At 38.0% G+C, this 15,138-nt stretch overlaps 1 protein-coding gene across 1 annotated transcript in view; it reads right to left on the minus strand.

Moving 5' to 3' along the window:
* LOC113228950 (vinculin-like) overlaps nucleotides 1-3,322 on the minus strand; it is a 98,262-nt gene extending 94,940 nt beyond the window's left edge. Inside the window, exons 1-2 of the mRNA XM_026462392.1 lie at nucleotides 3,278-3,322; nucleotides 613-720 (exon numbers count right to left, since the gene is read on the minus strand). Coding sequence (XP_026318177.1) covers nucleotides 613-720; nucleotides 3,278-3,322 — 153 coding nt within the window. The remainder of the gene's footprint in view (nucleotides 1-612; nucleotides 721-3,277) is intronic.
* Nucleotides 3,323-15,138: the final 11,816 nt, after the last annotated feature.

A 15,138-nucleotide genomic window follows, 5' to 3' on the forward strand; every position in this document is an offset into this window, starting at 1 on the left:
GGAAAAATGTAATTTTAGTAAAGTTTCCCGAAATAAGTTCAAATGTTAAAAAGCGAAATTTACTTATTTTTGGGCTTTCGTGACTGGTTAAACCAAATAAGCATATAATTATTAATACAAAGATCGACAAACCAGGAGACCTCGCGAATCTTTCCATGTGTTTCCTTATCGGATCTTTATATCTGGTTTTTAGCGACTTTTTAGCCGTAGCGCCATCTAGGAGTAGAAAGTATTTCGTCACCCAGTTAGGTATGGTATGCATCGTTCTGTGGCTTAGTTGGCATAGCGTCTGGCACGGTTTGCTAGGAGACGTCGGTTCGAATCCACCCGAATCTTTGTATTAATAATTATAACAAACTAGTTCAGTAATTTCAGAAAAAATAATTTAGTGTCATGGTGCTGAAACGTCCTAACATTCAATAAAACACTTAAATAAACAATGTTTACATATTGCTAGATGAGTGTCTATGTAAGAATTATGAAAAAATGCATTCTAAGTACGACACCTTTGTAACCTGTGTTTCACATAGAAATAAACAAAATTTAACACATTTTTAAAATTTTCTAAACTGATAAAAACTGCATTAACACATAAGAAAGAAATATCTTTACCTTAACAAGGTTGTTAACGGCGAGGGACACGGCCTGCACTGGCCGTGCCAGATCGGGCATAGCGTTGCCATCTTCTGCTTCTTCATGGAGTATAACCAATCTGGACACCTGGGAACAAACAGTAATTGTATGAAATAAATTACCCGTATAAATGGCTTTTGAATACATGTCTATACATATTCTTTTTTCACTAAAGATATGCGCTATCTTGCTGATTATTTTAAACGATAGATTGTAGAGTTGCTATCGTAGTATAGTATTTAATACATTTTGTTAATGATACATGTAAACTTATATGTATTTACAAACGGCAACCCTATAGTTTCATTCACAAACCTATCTTAGTTCAGTCTGCCATTTTCGCTTTGTATGGTATGGTTGTATCCTTAGAATAATAACGCATAGAATGATAGGTTCATATCAAACGAACTGTCACAAGTGAGGCAAAAATCAAATTCATGTAGGCTAGTTTTAGTAGTAGGTTAATTTTCGGTTTTAGTGAATATTTATATGAAAATACAAGTTGAAACGCGTTACTTCCTTGTGGAATGTGATGTTACTATCTATTTTATGTTTGTCTGACGTATTTTTACACTCATTTACCGCACATTTCGTCATTTTTAGCTAAAATTCTGGAGCTATTCGCGGTGCAAGTTGACCTTGAGCACTGAAGGCCCGCCCGCTCGTGTAGGCCCTTTGGGAGCGCTTCAATTTGCCTCACTTAGCGCGTGCGAGCTAGGTTTCTATGCGTTATTATTCTAAGGTTGTATCATTCTTTCGTGCAATTTCTCGAAAATTCTAGAAAAATGCCTTATTGTGCAGTTTTAGTGTGCAAAAATAAAGCCGCAGCTAAAACATTACCCGAGGTGTTATTTCATATCATGGGAAAGTCTATTTTAATAAATTTTCAATGTTCTGTTTATCGATATTTTTTTGTTACAAGAAACGAAAGTAAAGCTTATGCTCTTGCAATATGGCCGCTCCTTGTTTGGGGAACTAAATTAATAATTTCAATTCGTCGTCGTTCAGCAATTAACCGCTAGATGGCAGTACATTGATTGAAATTTCGATATAATATCAAAACGTCGTAACTTGTAATAATAGGTACTGATGATATTGAACTTTCAACGATATGCCAACAGGTTAAAGTTTAAATTATATTAACAATTCAGAATCTGTTATTTCTTTTTAAATTTCAAACCGCGACCAATCAATATCAATATTTTGCAAATTAAGAATGTTTGAGTTTTGGCGACATTGGTTCTTGTAGTAAATAGAAGCTTAAGGCATTTCCATTGTTTTTTTTTCTTCCGTGGTTTTATTCTTCGTAGGGAATCTGCCTTACAAACGGTCTTCAAGGTGAGTCATCGAAGAAGCGGGAAAAACTGTTTTCCATAGGTATTTACTACTAAATGACGGTCTAAAAAAATATACTATACACCCATTGACTTACAATATACATCTAAGGATATTAAATGATTATCACTAAGATCAGGTTTCTTACCACGGTATGACTTCTTTTTATTTTCCCGATATTTCGGAACGGTTGCACGCTCCATGGTCACGGGTACGAGAAGCCATCGAGATCACGAAGTACAAAACATTTAACCGTGATGATGGTTTTAAACTGTCCAGTGCATGGAATCCGGTCCTTAGTGCGTGCAGTAATAAAAACAAAGACACCTCGAGTTCAGTTTCGCGTGTGGATACAGTCAGTGTGGTTTGTGTGAAAAAAGTGAGTGACAATGGTAACGCCACAACAAATCGCGATGAAGGTAGTCATCGACAACGCAAGAGGGTAGACAGTTATGTCTGCTCTTAAAGCTGTCATCTGCCGCCGTCCAGTCAACCCGTGACCATGGAGCGTGCAACCGTTCCGAAATATCGGGAAAATAAAAAGAAGTCATACCGTGGTAAGAAACCTGATATTACAGATAATCATTTAGTGAATAACCACGAAAGTCTTAAAATCTATATACCTAAGGATATTGTCTAAATAATGTGCTAACTTGTTACACGTTAGGATTTACTTTACTCGATCGTATAAAATCCCGAAACCAGAATAAAACGACTCGTCCGAAGAGTCCGATGTTATTATACAGCAAAAAGAGGATAAATACATAATCTCGTTATTGAAAGTAAGGGCTATCTATAGGTATTTTCAAAATCTTTATATGTTATTTCGTTTCTGAAATATAAAATCGAAGAACTGTCGATCTGATATCCACATCGAAGAACAACGTTGAAATGTACAGTGTCCTGAGAATAAGCAGTCTTGCACATAGGTCTTTGATCTATGGATGGGTCGAAGTCTAAAAAGAATTATTTATCGAGTTCTTAGGTTTTCGCGATTGTTACACATAGGAAATGAAACTATTTTTCCGGATTTAAGACGAAACGTCGGTTTGTTTGAAAAAACAAATATACGCGATTTAAATCCGGAAAAATAGTTTCATTTCCTAAGAATTATTTAACAATAAAATATCTAATTTTGCACATAATTTTTTTTTTTTGGAAATATTTTCACTTTATGTACTACGCAGAACCTGCCAAATTTTGGTTTTCAACTGAAACCTTTTGGTTATGAAACCCACATTTATCCAAAACTTGAAAATTGCCCAGCGGTTTAACGACACGCCGCGCCACCCGCTGCCCCGTCAATCACCATCGGGCACTTGTCAACGTCGGATCTGTGTAAAATTTTCTCCATCTGTACTTATTTTGCTCATATTAATTTTAAGCGCTCAAATAGAGGGACGTGAGAGGCGGCCCCCCACACCTCACCTCCTAATTGATTTCAAGTGTAATTTGGTTATCTATAAATTAAAGTGTTATCAATTATTTTAGAATTTTTTAATCAAACTGAAATAATCATTATTCACATTGATTAAACTCTACCGCTTATTCGTTAGATCGATTCCCCTGAAAAGAATGAGTAAGAAACTCCAGTGTTGCTCTTTGTAAATAAATGAGGGTGCTAAACTGGCGGTAAGCAAAACTGGTCACGCCAGGCCCAAAAAATAAGGGACGGAGCTAGATAAAAGTTTTCGCTTGCAAACAAAATTGTTTCGGAACTGGAAACTGCTGACAGTACAATCAGCCCATCAAGTACAAGGTTTCTCACGTGAGAATATCTCCTTTGTTCGGTACCCTGAGAAACATAGTTCGAGTGAAAGTTAGATAACAATGCAGTGACAACTTAATAGTTATGTGTGCTCCAACTTGAGATAAGTGAGGTATTCTTAGCTTATCTTCAAGTTGTGTAATTTGGTATCTTTACTTGGAAACTTTTCATTTACATAGTTGATATAATACAAAACAGATCAGTCGTCATATTGTTATCATCGTAACCAACTCGTTCTCACTCATTAACTGCCTCTGTGGCCGGACGGGTACCATGCCGGACTGCCACGCAGAGGTCCCAGGTTCGATTCCCGGGCCGGGAGAAATATTTATATGACCTACATTTATTTCTCTCGTGATTTTGGGTGTAATTTGTGGTTATCTATATGAGTGTGTCTTGAAATTACCATTTCTTTAAATGTTACTTGTACATAAGAAAGCAGTACAGAGTACTAAAAAACCGACCTCAAAGTCATTCATCCCCTAGTTTGCCACCCTTAGAGGTGAAATATTTTCTTCACCACCATCACCACACCTGAGCCTGCCCTGCTAACCACATCTGAGGTACCCTCGTTCTAACAAAAACAGAATCATCAAAATCGTTTTACAAATGCCGAGTTATCGCGTAACAATACATACAATAGAATTGAGAATCACCTTCTTTTGTTTAAAGTCGGTTAAAAAGAACACTTAAACAACTTAAATGGCTAATTCTTGCGTGGACCACTTTTACAATTCAACACGTTTCAGTTTCGGATTAGGAACATTACCAGGAGTTTGACGAATGAACGTTTAATTATATAAATTAGATATTGCTTATTATCGCCCGGGAGGGTAACGTCTCTCCGTCTATCGGAACTGGATTTTGCAACCATACATTTTTGGCAAATTCTTTCAGCACCGTGGCAAGCAACAGAGGTTACGCCGTCGTAAGTCAAAATTATGTAAAACACTGGCTAACAAGTTACTTATGAAGAATTCCAAATCTCGCTTGCTGCCCACGTACATTGCGAAACAAGCCGCAATCGCCACACAATCGAGCGCTATATTAGGTGCGTATGCGCAACTCGTAAATGGGACAGCGTTCATTCATATTTTTAATAGGTAGTTCACAGCTGCCGTATAATTAATTGAGGAAATGTTTAGATAGTATTTACATATATTTATTCCATAACGCGCGCGCAGTCCATTACTATTAACGTCAAATTTAGTAACGAAAGAGCTCCTTGAGAAAGAGATCGTCCAGGAAAGTACAGCAATATAAGCAATACTGCGTTCCGGTTTTATTTATTCATGGAAAAACAACAGCTTCGAACACTTAATAAAAACAGGAATAGAAACATAAAGCCAATTACAGGATGACACCTTTTTCAAAAGGTAAGGGTGCTGGTGAAATTACATGCATATGGGACTTGTCGATCTATGTCTCAGGGTGACGGGCGCTGTGGTACTTTTTGCAAGCAAAGTCCGACAAATAAATGAATCACCGCTCTTATAGACACTGGCTCTAATTCCGAATTTATTGTTTTACAAACGAAATTATGTTATGTTTTATAAAGCCATTTGAAAAATTATATAGTAGTCATTGACTTACAAATAAATGGACGACGGGTCTAATACAAAAACCACGAAAAAAATGTCCCAAGTCAACCTATTTAAACGTAGTGACATGTAAAGGAATATGAAAAAGCTAAAACGTTAGATTTAAATTGTAATGTCATCGCAGTACTGTCTAATTTTGCTTGCTTCGCTGTCAGTCGAACAAACGAAGACTAAAGCGTGAATGACGCTCTGTATACGATTTTACCGCCCTATAAGTTCGGACACTTTTTAGCGCGGACTCGACGTCCATATAATTGTAAGTCAATGATTTTAGTACATATTTTTCTCTGTGATTATTTCACAACTTTCACTGTTATGCGAAATCAGCGAAAGCCATTTGAGGTTGTATCGACTTTTGGCCATAAAGCCTTTGACCGGCTAGCTCAAGCCAATTCTGCCCTAAGTGTTTTGCCTCCCTAAAATTTAAAATAAAATAAATAACTAAAAAAATAGAATCCAGTAGAGTAAACCTTTATAACAGTACATTATACAATGGACGAAAATTGTACGTTCCAGAAATTCCGTAGTGCGAACTAAAATAACTCTGCAGACTTTATTATTAAACTTTTCGAGTTCGTTATCAGAAGTATATGTGATGTCTACTTTACAAAAGTAAGGTATACACAATGCTTATAAAAATGTCAGTCAGTTACTCTGAAATCTTATCGCTAGTCAGTCCCGTCCCGCACGCACCAACCGTCCTCGTCGGCGAGGTCGTAGAGCCCCTCATTTTAGCACGTACACTGGTAGATTCTCTCCAACAGCACGCCCTTCTGGCGGAAGTCTCCAGTAGCGCCCTGAGCCGAGGTCCGTGCCCACTTGGGCGCCCTCGGGCCCGCTACTTAGCTTTAAGTTTATTTTAGGGGTTAAGAGCCTTCAGCTCGCCCTTTTTCTCCGGTGGCGCAGTAAAGGCCATCAGCGGCCAACTGCAAAATATCCTTCCAAAAAATCTGAAATCTTGGCACAACAAAGCGGGTATTGGCTGAGGATTATTTGGATTATTAAGTGCGAGTTTGACTTCCATCTCAGCTGATGGAAAGTGACGATGATGTCGACTAAGGAACATGCACACCTAAATAATGCCTATGCACTCTCGCCTTGAAATGGTCCAAGTCGTAGCGTGCAGAGAACAAGTCTGTTCCACTCAATTCAATTCCACTCCATAGCCGTTCGCCATATAAATGTGGAAGCGCAACGCTTCGTGCGCATCCTTGGGATATCTACAATATAGGAGTGGAACCCCAGCGTAAGTCTGGTACCCCGATGACGGAAAGGGGAAGGTGGAATCGTGCAATTCCCTCGCACACTTTTAATAAATATATATTTTAACACTTTTTTCTTTTTTGTATTTTCTTTTCTTAATTTGTAGTCAACATAAATTTTGTGATTTATAATTGACAGTTACTTCTCTAAACATATCGAACGTACACGCTCCTGGTTGGCATTCAAATCTGGTTTTAAGCAAATTAATTTTTCAATGTATTTTTGAAGTCGGCTGTTGATTCGTCTAATAAAATAAAAACACTCTCCGTGATATATCCTGTAGAATACAGCTCTGCAGTTTCACCTCTACTAATTCCCAGTCACCTATACGCCTCTTGCCACGCTTTTTAACTGAACCCAAGGTGGCAAGTTCGTATTTAACAGAATTCATTCAAATCCTGGTTTTCAACAAGGGGTCCTTCTAAGGAAATGGTTTAAGGTGACCCAATTATTATAATTAATAATACAGAGATCGAACACTTAGAAAGTGCCAGACGCCATGCCTACTAAGCCACGGAAAGAACCAGCGGACCTCACGAATTTTTCTGTGCTTGTTGTCGGATCTTTGTATTTGATTTTCAACGACTTTTTAGCCGTAATGCCATCTATGAGGTCCGCCCGTTTGTTCCGTGGCTTAGTTGACACAGCGTCTGGCACGGTTTGTTAGGAGACGTCTCGGTTCAAATCCGGCCGCATCGAAGGATTTTTTTCTAAGTGTTCGCGATCTTTGTATTAATAATTACAACAAAGTAGTGGAGTAATTTCACGAAAAAATAATTTAATGTCGATTCAATACAAACTTAAGCCAATTATTGTTAAGGACTGTACTTTGCAAGTGTTGTGAATCTTCTTCGACGTGTTGGTTTCAAAACTCCACCTTTAGAAATTAGTAGCAGCAGAACTCGTTATGAAAGCGTTCATCCAGGGAAGTTCTGCCACCTTGCCAACTTCTGCCGCCAAACAGTAATGTCAGCATTGCTGTGTTCCAGTTTTGAAGGGTGCTGGCGATATTACAGGCACATGGGACTTGTCAACTTATGTCTCAGGGTGACAAGCGCAGTAGCAGTGTCCCTCTGATCTTTACGATTTAAAGCTCTGAGTGGCACTGCAACAGGCGTGTCTCTTAACAGGCGCACGACTTGTTCATCCCGTCACTTGGTGTTATATATAAAAAAGCAATAGTATGGATATTTGTGTACAGGGTATTATTCGAGGTCAGACACAATTAATGGTATACAACTAATTAGCAAATTTGTTATCATATTTAACCTGTTGGTAATTCGACACATTTACGTATACCTTGATTACTAGCGGTAGATCTTTGATCTCTTTCTGACTTCGCCTTGACTATTGTTGTAACTCGATTTTACTACAACAAACCACGCACGCTTTACTGAAGTGAAAACGTGACAAAACGTGAGTTGAGAAATCGATGGTTCTAATTTCTATTACGGCAAGTACTATTTGACCCCCTAACAATGCTATTTGGTTCTATACTACGTCAAAACATTTATTTAACTTTTGACAGCTCGAATTTTAATTAATTAGTGATGTCGTAATGCGTTTCCGATTTGACTTTGTGTTCTATATATACTTTAGAAATTTATAAATTTCTTAAACAACACCCTGACTTTTATACTAACATTGACGACCTGCCCCAACGACACACTTTTAGACCACGCAATAGATTGCTTCTGCCACGATCTCGGCTACACATACACAGCTCAAGTCCCCACTCGATGTCGGTTAGAATATTCAACGAGCTCCCGCCCATTATTAAAGACGAGGAAAAGTATTCACTGTTTGTAAATAAAATAAAATTACATCTTATTAATAAATGCTATTACAATTTAAATGAATACTTTAATGACAATAAAGTTATGCTATTGTAATCTAATTAAGTTCAAACTTTCAAGTGACATAATTCTACTTATAATATGACATATTTTTGTTATTTTATATTATTGTTTGATAAATAACAATTCTAATTAATAATTGAAACCTCGGCCTACCTCTGCTCTTATTGTTATCCCTAATAAAGGGCTCATATGTGTAGCATTATTGTAATTTTAAGTCATATATGTACCATATGAATGCAATAAATATATTGAATATTCAGTAATGACTTTTTATAACAATCGCTTTTATTTAGGAAGAAGTTTTAATCGGGATGTGAGCGAGTTCAAAAAAGAAGATATTGTCTGATAGGGATCGTGATGTTGCGTTTGACAAATTGTGTACTCAAGAATTAATAATTAATGTTAATGGGGATTCAAGTGATAATTTCCGTTCATATGGTGAAGAATCCGACGATTCATTACAACAAACAAAAAGAATTTATTATAATTTATTAGACAGGTGCCTAAATTTATCAACTTGAATAACATAATCTGTTGGGTCCATGTTGGGTCGATAAATATCGGAGCTAAAGAGCAAGTCGCATCACTAAAATTAAAAAATAAGAGAGTCCAGGAAGTATTGCATTTTTGTGTCTATGGCTGTATGTCAATCGTTACGGAACTTCAGAGGCATGCATATGTGAAAAGTTAAATAAATAGTTGAACGGAGTAAAAGAAGTGTGAAGAAAGGTGTTAAAACAAACTTGACGTTTAACCTGTAGGCCGTAATATTAATTTTGGTATGACTTCTTTATTCTTTATTGCATAATAATAATATGTATAATATGTCATCCAAATACGCAGAAACCATGTAATATAACCTTTAAAAAACCTTGTGAAAAGCTATGCCTATTAAACCAGATATCTGTATATTAATATAGGCAATTGTAATGGTGAATTTATTCCAGTCAATTGTGTATTTGGAACAAAGTAATAAAACCAATAACATTGTCATTTCATTTTTTTTTATGATACCAAGTGGCTGGACGAACATATCGTGCGCCTGGTGGTAAGTGACACGCCTGTCTGTAACAGTTGCAGTGCCACTCAGAGCTTTGAAACGCAAAGATCGTAGGGGCACTGCTACTGCGCCCGCCACCCTGAGATATAAGCTGGCACTCTTACCCTTCAAAGCCAGAAAGTAGTAATTTTTTTTTTTAATTTAGTTTAAGCATAGTTATGATACAACTAAAGTTATGTAACAGTGACACTATCCGAAAATGGGAACCTGCCACATTGTGCAATCTTACTTTAACATTAGAAATGAATCTAGAAGAAATTACGCGCAACTGCTCATGCGCAATGTATTTTAACTTGTGTTCCTAAACCGACAACAGCAGCGGAAACCGTGTTCAGTTGTAACGTTAATGTTTTACGAGAAGTCAATGTCATAGTGCCCATTCTGGCAGCTAGAACAAATTGCACCCGTAATAGGTAAACTAAAGATCGTTCAACGAACACAAAACCTGCAACCCTGCAAAGCTATAAAAGTTGGCAATAAAGACAGTTTAATCCCAAGGCCGGGAGCCGTTGCGGAAATGCCGCGCCCTTTCTGCAGCCCCACCCCAAGACACCTTGATGTTTACTAAAACAAACGATCCGCCAAGGTGAAATACGAGTTTGATTAATCTAAGGGAACGCAATTCCACCCTGACCCCTTACGCACTTATTCCCGCAATCTTTTTTTAAGAGTCAAATCTCAGCCCGAATTCAAAACTTTCCCGTTCTACGGTTCATTTTGCGTACACAGAAAAAAAGGATTTCTACTAATACGAAAGAGCAATTTCTCAAAATATTTGCTAATTCTGAAAAAATATTTATTAAAAGCAATAAAATATTGTCATTACAAAAATACTGCTTATCTTTTTCTAACATAATTTTGCTCTTAACTTTATTCTAACTTTTAGACAAATACGTTCACTTCAAGATTTTATTTCATTTCTAATCAATTAATTGGACATTACTTACATCAAAAAATTTTTACCTCTAAGTAGTTTGCTATTCAGATTAATATTCTAAATTCTAGAGTATATTCTTAAAGCAACATTTCGTTGCGTTTTCATAGTCAATGTTGTCGTGACATGTCGCCGAAGGCGCACGCGGTAACGAGTGCAGTTACTTGTGCTTGTAATCATAAAAATCATAAACAGTCATTTTTCCAAAGTTTGTTAGGGTGTTATTTATAGTCATAATTTAAGAAATTTGGTTTCAATATGAAATCACACTACACTTGTAACAAGCACAACTTTAACATGCAATTAGTTCCATCACGCCACTGCTAGATGGCATTAGTTGTACTCTGAAACGCGCTATCGTTTTGTTAACTTCAATAATATAAAGTCATCTAATATATTTGGAATTGTTAGTGCTTCTGCCGCTGTAACATTTATACGGTACTGATTGGTCCTCAAGTATTTGAGAAGATTCCGTCCTACATCTGCTTACTTAAGGTTTGGCACTGAACTGTGTGTTTTCACGCCAGTGAGACACTGTTGGGTCCATAACCCTGTAAATTTATCCTTTTTGATATTAGAAAACATCAATCTTCAGTCAAATAAATAAGTACCTCTCAATTTTTCATTCCTTTTTTTTTATTTTTTTTTCAAATCAAAATCGGACATTTCTAATAACAAATAAATATTTTGTTGAATTTAGTGGCTTTGTGACTTGAAGTAAATTAATTTGCTCTTGGATTAAATATCTCTGTTTTATAACTAAAATACACTTTTGAGACGTTTTTTTACTATTATCAAGTAATTATTCTCTAGCGTGTATAGGGAGAGGATCGTTTTGTTGGATTTAATAAGTTTGTCTTCATAGAAAGAATTTTGTCTTTTTCTAAGTAATCAGTTTTTACCGTGTAGGTTGAGTGGCAGTGACACTGGCTCTAATTCCGAATTCATTCAATTAAAGCCATTGAAAAATGTATATCGTATAATAAACATGTTCTATTTAGTTCAGTTGATATAAAAAAAAATCATTGGTATAAGTAAACTACCTATCGAATACAGTGGTTGTGTTTTATTTTTCTATCGTGAAATTTGTTAGGAATCGTGTCTTCACACCGTCGAGTAATCAGTGTATATCCTCAATATTAATAATAATAATCATTTATTTCGGAACTGGTCCATAAATTGTTAGTAAATTACAAAATGCTTAGATCTAAGGGTTAGTTAATTGTACAATACATAAGGACAGCGACACAAAAACAAAATAATAATTATTTTCTATACGACCACATGTAGTCGCTACCCATGCGCGAGTATCGGCGAGTCCCAGCGTGCGGACAACGCGCTCAGGATGCGGTTGGGGCTGTCGCGCAGGCGGTGCAGCATCGAGGCGCACCTCTTGCGTATGATGGCTGCAAACCCGTCCGTGTGCGCCTCCTCGAACTTACCCGAGCCGCGACAGCCCCAGCAACACCCGGAACGCGTTGTTGTATTGCACGCGCAGGCCGTTGTATGTCCCCCGCGTATAGTCGACCCACAGACAGCACGTGTAAAAAGATTGGCAGTAGGCTTTAAAAAGCGTTATCTTTACTTGTTTTGTACATCATGCCGGGCAACATATTGGCTCGAACAGCCAACGACCTGCGCTCCCTCTCGATGTCGACGTTGTCACAAAGGTCATCATATATTAGTATATATATTATCCAAAGTGGTTGATTCAACAGTTTCACTGTTACGCGGTATCAACCAAAGCCATTTGAGTACTATAAACTCTCGATTGATGAACAGTGAAGATATGGCAAGGATGATGCTTACCAGATAATTAGGGGTGCACAAAAGGAGCTCACCCGCATGACATACCATTCCTTTCATGTACGTCAGGAGCACCTTACGCCGATTGGCAAACCCTTTCACCACAATGGCGAGCCTTATAGTCTATGCCATCGATACGATAAGAAGATGAAGACTAAATGATGCATCTCTATCTGGTCATCATCTACGCCAGAATTGTCTAACAATTCAAAAAGTATTTGCTAGTTCAAGGCATTTCCTTTTATGACGACATTCTATGATGCTGGTACAGGCATACTTCGGTATTAAATAAAACTATGACGCTATATCTGGGCCTGGATGACAGTAAAAGATTGCAAAACAACTCTTTTATGGGGAACTGTATACGTTTTTACAATAAGATTCCGGAGCATATATTAAGTTTATCATTTCCTAAGTTTAAAAACTACATTAAAAATATTTTGATCGAAAAATCATATTACAAAATTGAAGACTACGTGTTAGATAAATATGTATGGAAAGACGACACGGCTCCAGAATCCACACAAATTTGATTCAAAGTTTATTTGAAAAGAGCAATCCCTAGAGTTTCTTGCTCGTTCTTCTCAGGGAGGTCAGAGTAGTGAACGAGCAGTAGCTTAAATGTGACGATTTCAAGTGTAAATTTATTTTACCTATGGAATAAATAATCTTTGACTTTGACTCAAGCAAATTCATTGACTCCGACTTACTTCTACATATTTTCGTGGCACTACATGTATAGTCCCTGCTGCAGATTTGTTCCCTGAGCTCTGTAACTTGGACCTTTACAAGGCGAGAGAGAATAGGCTTTATTTAGGTGTGCATGCGCCATCGTCGATCTCATAGTCACTTTTCATCAGGTGAGATGATGGTCAAATGCGCACTTATTACGTCCTTGAAATATTTTCGATAAATTATGTCTTTAAAACTTGGAATTTTAGGAGATTTTGTCAATTAACATTTCTGGTTCTTATCGATAAAGGATATATGAGAGGCCGCCATTTCGAACGGAAACAAAATGGCGGACTGTAAGTAAGCTTGGTTCCTCAGTAAAATCTCAAAACTCGGCTAAACAGAATTTGATAATATGAGTCCTAGAACAGTGTTTGTGAAGGCATCTCAAATGTCGCAGTTGCCTTGTTTTCGCCTTGTAAAAAAGTTCGCCCAGGGAAGTACTGCCATCTTATCCTTTTTACCTTATGACTGCCTCCGTGGCTGAACGGTTACCATGCCGGACTGCCACGCAGAGGTCCCAGGTTCGATTCCCGGGCCGGGAGAAATAGTTGTATGGCCTACAATTACTTCTCTCGTGAGTTTGGGTGTAATTTGTGGTTGTCTATGTGTGTCCATGGCACCCGCGACACAGGGTTTCCCTAGTGCGGGGCTATGTTGAGTGTGTGCGTTATTTATTATTATTATTATCTATGTCTGTAATGTCAGCATTACTGTGTTCCGGTTTTGAAGGGTAAGAATACTGGTGAAATTACAGGCACATGGGACTTTTATCAACTTATGTCTCGGGGTGACGGGCGCAGTTGCAGCACCCCTCAGATCTTTGTCATTTAAAGCTCTTAGTTGCACGGCAAGAGTTATGCGTGTCGCTTACCATAGTAACACCAGCACCATATGTGGTGCACGATTTGTTTGTCCCGTCACATTGTATCATAAAATAAGTTGGGAATAACAACGGATCGATACAATTATCGTAATGATTGATTGAAACGATGCTAGGCCTTTAGGATGTATTTGTTATTACGGGCCTTAGATGCATAATTGAGGTAGGTTTCATTCATATACATCGGATTCCAAGTAGCGGTCAGCCGCCGGGCAATACTGCATTGACACGATATTGAATTGAATGATATCACCCAGTTACCTACACAATATCCCCAACAATATGCCTCATTCGGGCCGCTGACTTGGCGATGACGATGTCACCATATGGCTGCGTGGGCGCAGATCACAGCCGGCCGTGGACTTAGAAGGTGAAATTCTTACGTTTATAATATTGGTAGAGTTATTCTCATTTAATTAATAACGCTCACACTCAACATAGCCCCGCACTAGGGAAACCCTGTGTCGCGGGTGCCATGGACACACACATAGACAACCACAAATTACACCCAAACTCACGAGAGAAATAAATGTAGGCCATACAAATATTTCTCCCGGCCCGGGAATCGAACCTGGGACCTCTGCGTGGCAGTCCGGCATGGTAACCGTTCGGCCACGGAGGCAGTTAATTGATTGGCATCCGTTGTGTTTCCTGAGCTATTTGAGGCTATTCAAGGCTAGAGTTAATAGCCATTTTCTACAAAAACGTGTACCATTATCGGTTATATCTTTCCTTAACGTCAGGTAAGATTATGGCCCATAATCTGGGAGTCTCGTTCTCCATCTTACTTCCGTCCGATTTTTTTTTAAATATCAGGTGACGGGACGAACAAGTCGTGCGCCTGATGGTAAGCTACACGTCTGTCCATAACAGTTGCAGTGCCAAGCTCTTTAAATCGCAAAGATCTGAGGCGCACTGCCACTGAGCCATCACCCTGAGACCGAAGTTGACAAGTCCCATGTGCCTGTAATTTCACCAGCACCCTTGCCCTTCAAAACAGGAACACAGTAATGCTGACATTACTGCTTGGCGGCAGAAATAAATAAAGTGGCAGTACTTCCCTGGACGAACTCTTTTCAAGGAGCTACTAAATTACTGTCGAAAAAAGACGCACGTGCGTCTTGTGATTTGGTCGAGGATTACATATTTGTAATTGTTTCGAACGGATGAGGACGAAGAACAAGAATATAGAGCCTGACCCGATTAATGGACTAAAAAGTCGTTGAAAGACCAATTACAAAGACATGACACACGCACATAGAAA

This window comes from Hyposmocoma kahamanoa, unplaced genomic scaffold (genome assembly GCF_003589595.1).
Source record: "Hyposmocoma kahamanoa isolate Upper Pololo Valley unplaced genomic scaffold, ASM358959v1 263, whole genome shotgun sequence".
In the NCBI taxonomy this organism is placed as follows: Eukaryota; Metazoa; Arthropoda; class Insecta; order Lepidoptera; family Cosmopterigidae; genus Hyposmocoma; species Hyposmocoma kahamanoa.